Source organism: Salmo salar, chromosome 26, assembly GCF_965601325.2.
Source record: "Salmo salar chromosome 26, fSalSal1, whole genome shotgun sequence".
Lineage (NCBI taxonomy): Eukaryota > Metazoa > Chordata > Actinopteri > Salmoniformes > Salmonidae > Salmo > Salmo salar.
The window spans coordinates 56,032,501-56,037,500 of NC_138316.1; the positions used below are offsets into that span (position 1 = coordinate 56,032,501).

The 5,000-nt window shown below is 48.9% G+C and overlaps 1 protein-coding gene across 1 annotated transcript in view; it reads left to right on the forward strand.

Annotated features, from left to right (window-relative positions):
* Nucleotides 1-5,000, forward strand: part of LOC106588063 (aminopeptidase N) — a 44,312-nt gene that overhangs the window by 31,386 nt on the left and 7,926 nt on the right. Inside the window, 2 exon segments of the mRNA XM_045708629.2 lie at nt 376-452; nt 2,069-2,202. Coding sequence (XP_045564585.1) covers nt 376-452; nt 2,069-2,202 — 211 coding nt within the window.

Sequence of the window (5,000 nt, forward strand, 5' to 3'; positions counted from 1 at the left end):
AGTAGTGGTGGTAGTAGTAGTGGTGGTAGTGGTAGTGGTAGTGGTGGTAGTGGTAGTAGTAGTAGTAGTAGTAGTAGTAGTAGTGGTAGTAGTAGTAGTAGTGGTGGTAGTAGTAGTGGTGGTAGTGGTCTGTCCTCAGTGGTATGATACCTCAGTAATGACAGGAATGGTCTGATAATACTTCCTGTCTGACCTCTTTTTTTTCTGTGTGTGTGTGTGTGTGTGTGTGTGTGTGTGTGTGTGTGTGTGTGTGTGTGTGTGTGTGTGTGTGTGTGTGTGTGTGTGTGTGTGTTGTGTGTGTGTGTGTGTGTGTGTGTGTGTGTGTGTGTGTGTGTGTGTGTGTGTGTGTGTGTGCAATGCGTGCGTGACCTCCAGCTATGAATGGATTGTTCCTGTAAAGTGGATAAAGAATGGGAACGATCAGACTCCATACTGGTTACAGAGTAAAACAGGTATGGGTTTAAACACCGCATCAGGACAGATCAGACTGAAACAGGTATGGGTTTAAACAGTACTCCACATCAGGACAGATCAGACTGAAACAGGTATGGGTTTAAACACCGCATCAGGACAGATCAGACTCCATACTGGTTACAGACTGAAACAGGTATGGGTTTAAACACCACACCACATCAGGACAGATCAGACTGAAACAGGTATGGGTTTAAACAGTACACCGCATCAGGACAGATCAGACTGAAACAGGTATGGGTTTAAACACCACACCACATCAGGACAGATCAGACTGAAACAGGTATGGGTTTAAACAGTACTCCACATCAGGACAGATCAGACTCCATACTGGTTACAGAGTAAAACAGGTATGGGTTTAAACACCACACCGCATCAGGACAGATCAGACTGAAACAGGTATGGGTTTAAACACCACACCACATCAGGACAGATCAGACTGAAACAGGTATGGGTTTAAACACCACACCACATCAGGACAGATCAGACTGAAACAGGTATGGGTTTAAACACCACACCACATCAGGACAGATCAGACTGAAACAGGTATGGGTTTAAACACCACACCACATCAGGACAGATCAGACTGAAACAGGTATGGGTTTAAACACCACACCACATCAGGACAGATCAGACTGAAACAGGTATGGGTTTAAACAGTACACCGCATCAGGACAGATCAGACTGAAACAGGTATGGGTTTAAACACCACACCGCATCAGGACAGATCAGAACAATGGGAGCGTCCCAAATGTCTCCCTATTTAGTGCACTTGGCCCTGGTCTAAGGTCGTGCACTTAATTGTGAATAGGGCCTTGGTCTAAAGTAATGCACTATATAGGGGATAGGGCCTTGGTCTAAAGTAGTGCACTATATAGGGAATAGGGTTTTGGTCTAAAGAAGTGCACTATATAGGGAATAGGGCGCTCGTCTAAAGTGGTGCACTATATAGGGAATAGGGCCTTGGTCTAAAGTAGTGCACTATATAGGGAATAGGGCCTTGGTCTAAAGTAGTGCACTATATAGGGAATAGGGCGCTCGTCTAAAGTGCTGCACTATATATGGGATAGGGCCTTGGTCTAAAGTAGTGCACTATATAGGGGATAGGGCCTTGGTCTAAAGTAGTGCACTATATAGGGAATAGGGCCTTGGTCTAAAGTAGTGCACTATATAGGGGATAGGGCCTTGGTCTAAAGTAGTGCACTATATAGGGAATAGGGCCTTGGTCTAAAGTAGTGCACTATATAGGGGATAGGGCCTTGGTCTAAAGTGGTGCACTATATAGGGAATAGGGCTCTGGTCTAAAGTAGTGCACTATATAGGGAATAGGGACTTGGTCTAAAGTAGTGCACTATATAGGGAATAGGGCCCTCGTCTAAAGTGGTGCACTATATAGGGAATAGGGCCTTGGTCTAAAGTAGTGCACTATATAGGGAATAGGGCTCTGGTCTAAAGTAGTGCACTATATAGGGAATAGGGCCCTGGTCTAAAGTAGTGCACTATATAGGGAATAGGGTCCAATTGGGACGTAATAAGAACTCCATTGGTTCAATGATGTGAAGGATAATCATTTATTTCCTGCTTCCTTCAAACACAGCCACTCATCTACCAATGAAAACGTTGGGATCTGATTGGGTGTTGGCCAATACCAAGGTGTCTGGATTCTTCAGGGTGAACTACGACAGCGGTAACTGGGATCGTCTCCTCACGCTGCTCAGCACAGACCACGAGGTAACAGTCCATGTGATAACGATGCTTTCTAACCTGCCAAATTACGATGTCTCAGGAAGACCAGCACGAATCCTGCTGACTGGCCCAATCTGGAAACCAGCACGAATCCTGCTGACTGGCCCAATATGGAAACCAGCACGAATCCTGCTGACTGGCCCAATATGGAAACCAGCACGAATCCTGCTGACTGGCCCAATATGGAAACCAGCACGAATCCTGCTGACTGGCCCAATATAGAAACCAGCACGAATCCTGCTGACTGGCCCAATCTGGAAACCAGCACGAATCCTGCTGACTGGCCCAATATGGAAACCAGCACGAATCCTGCTGACTGGCCCAATATGGAAACCAGCACGAATCCTGCTGACTGGCCCAATATGGAAACCAGCACGAATCCTGCTGACTGGCCCAATATGGAAACCAGCACGAATCCTGCTGACTGGCCCAATATGGAAACCAGCACGAATCCTGCTGACTGGCCCAATATGGAAACCAGCACGAATCCTGCTGACTGGCCCAATATGGAAACCATCACAAATCCTGCTGACTGGCCCAATATGGAAACCGCACGAATCCTGCTGACTGGCCCAATATGGAAACCAGCACGAATCCTGCTGACTGGCCCAATATGGAAGACCATCACGAATCCTGCTGACTGGCCCAATATGGAAGACCATCACGAATCCTGCTGACTGGCCCAATATGGAAACCAGCACGAATCCTGCTGACTGGCCCAATATGGAAACCATCACGAATCCTGCTGACTGGCCCAATATGGAAACCAGCACGAATCCTGCTGACTGGCCCAATATGGAAACCAGCACAAATCCTGCTGACTGGCCCAATATGGAAACCAGCACGAATCCTGCTGACTGGCCCAATATAGAAACCAGCACGAATCCTGCTGACTGGCCCAATATGGAAACCAGCACGAATCCTGCTGACTGGCCCAATATGGAAACCAGCACGAATCCTGCTGACTGGCCCAATATAGAAACCAGCACGAATCCTGCTGACTGGCCCAATATGGAAACCAGCACGAATCCTGCTGACTGGCCCAATATGGAAACCAGCACGAATCCTGCTGACTGGCCCAATATGGAAACCAGCACGAATCCTGCTGACTGGCCCAATATGGAAACCAGCACGAATCCTGCTGACTGGCCCAATATGGAAACCAGCATGAATCCTGCTGACTGGCCCAATATGGAAACCAGCACGAATCCTGCTGACTGGCCCAATATGGAAACCAGCACGAATCCTGCTGACTGGCCCAATATGGAAACCAGCACGAATCCTGCTGACTGGCCCAATATGGAAACCATCACAAATCCTGCTGACTGGCCCAATATGGAAACCAGCACGAATCCTGCTGACTGGCCCAATATGGAAACCAGCACGAATCCTGCTGACTGGCCCAATATGGAAGACCATCACGAATCCTGCTGACTGGCCCAATATGGAAGACCATCACGAATCCTGGTGACTGGCCCAATATGGAAACCAGCACGAATCCTGCTGACTGGCCCAATATGGAAACCATCACGAATCCTGCTGACTGGCCCAATATGGAAACCAGCACGAATCCTGCTGACTGGCCCAATATGGAAACCAGCACAAATCCTGCTGACTGGCCCAATATGGAAACCAGCACGAATCCTGCTGACTGGCCCAATATAGAAACCAGCACGAATCCTGCTGACTGGCCCAATATGGAAACCAGCACGAATCCTGCTGACTGGCCCAATATAGAAACCAGCACGAATCCTGCTGACTGGCCCAATATGGAAACCAGCACGAATCCTGCTGACTGGCCCAATATGGAAACCAGCACGAATCCTGCTGACTGGCCCAATATAGAAACCAGCACGAATCCTGCTGACTGGCCCAATATGGAAACAGCACGAATCCTGCTGACTGGCCCAATATGGAAACCAGCACGAATCCTGCTGACTGGCCCAATATGGAAACCAGCACGAATCCTGCTGACTGGCCCAATATGGAAACCAGCACGAATCCTGCTGACTGGCCCAATATGGAAACCAGCACGAATCCTGCAGACTGGCCCAATATGGAAACCAGCACGAATCCTGCTGACTGGCCCAATATGGAAACCAGCACGAATCCTGCAGACTGGCCCAATATGGAAACCAGCACGAATCCAGCTGACTGGCCCAATATGGAAACCAGCACGAATCCTGCTGACTGGCCCAATATAGAAACCAGCACGAATCCTGCTGACTGGCCCAATATGGAAACCAGCACGAATCCTGCTGACTGGCCCAATATGGAAACCAGCACGAATCCTGCTGACTGGCCCAATATGGAAACCAGCACGAATCCTGCTGACTGGCCCAATATGGAAACCAGCACGAATCCTGCTGACTGGCCCAATATGGAAACCAGCACGAATCCTGCAGACTGGCCCAATATGGAAACCAGCACGAATCCTGCTGACTGGCCCAATATGGAAACCAGCACGAATCCTGCAGACTGGCCCAATATGGAAACCAGCACGAATCCAGCTGACTGGCCCAATATGGAAACCAGCACGAATCCTGCTGACTGGCCCAATATAGAAACCAGCACGAATCCTGCTGACTGGCCCAATATGGAAACCAGCACGAATCCTGCTGACTGGCCCAATATGGAAACCAGCACGAATCCTGCTGACTGGCCCAATATGGAAACCAGCACGAATCCTGCTGACTGGCCCAATATGGAAACCAGCACGAATCCTGCTGACTGGCCCAATATGGAAACCAGCACGAATCCTGCTGACTGGCCCAATATGGAAA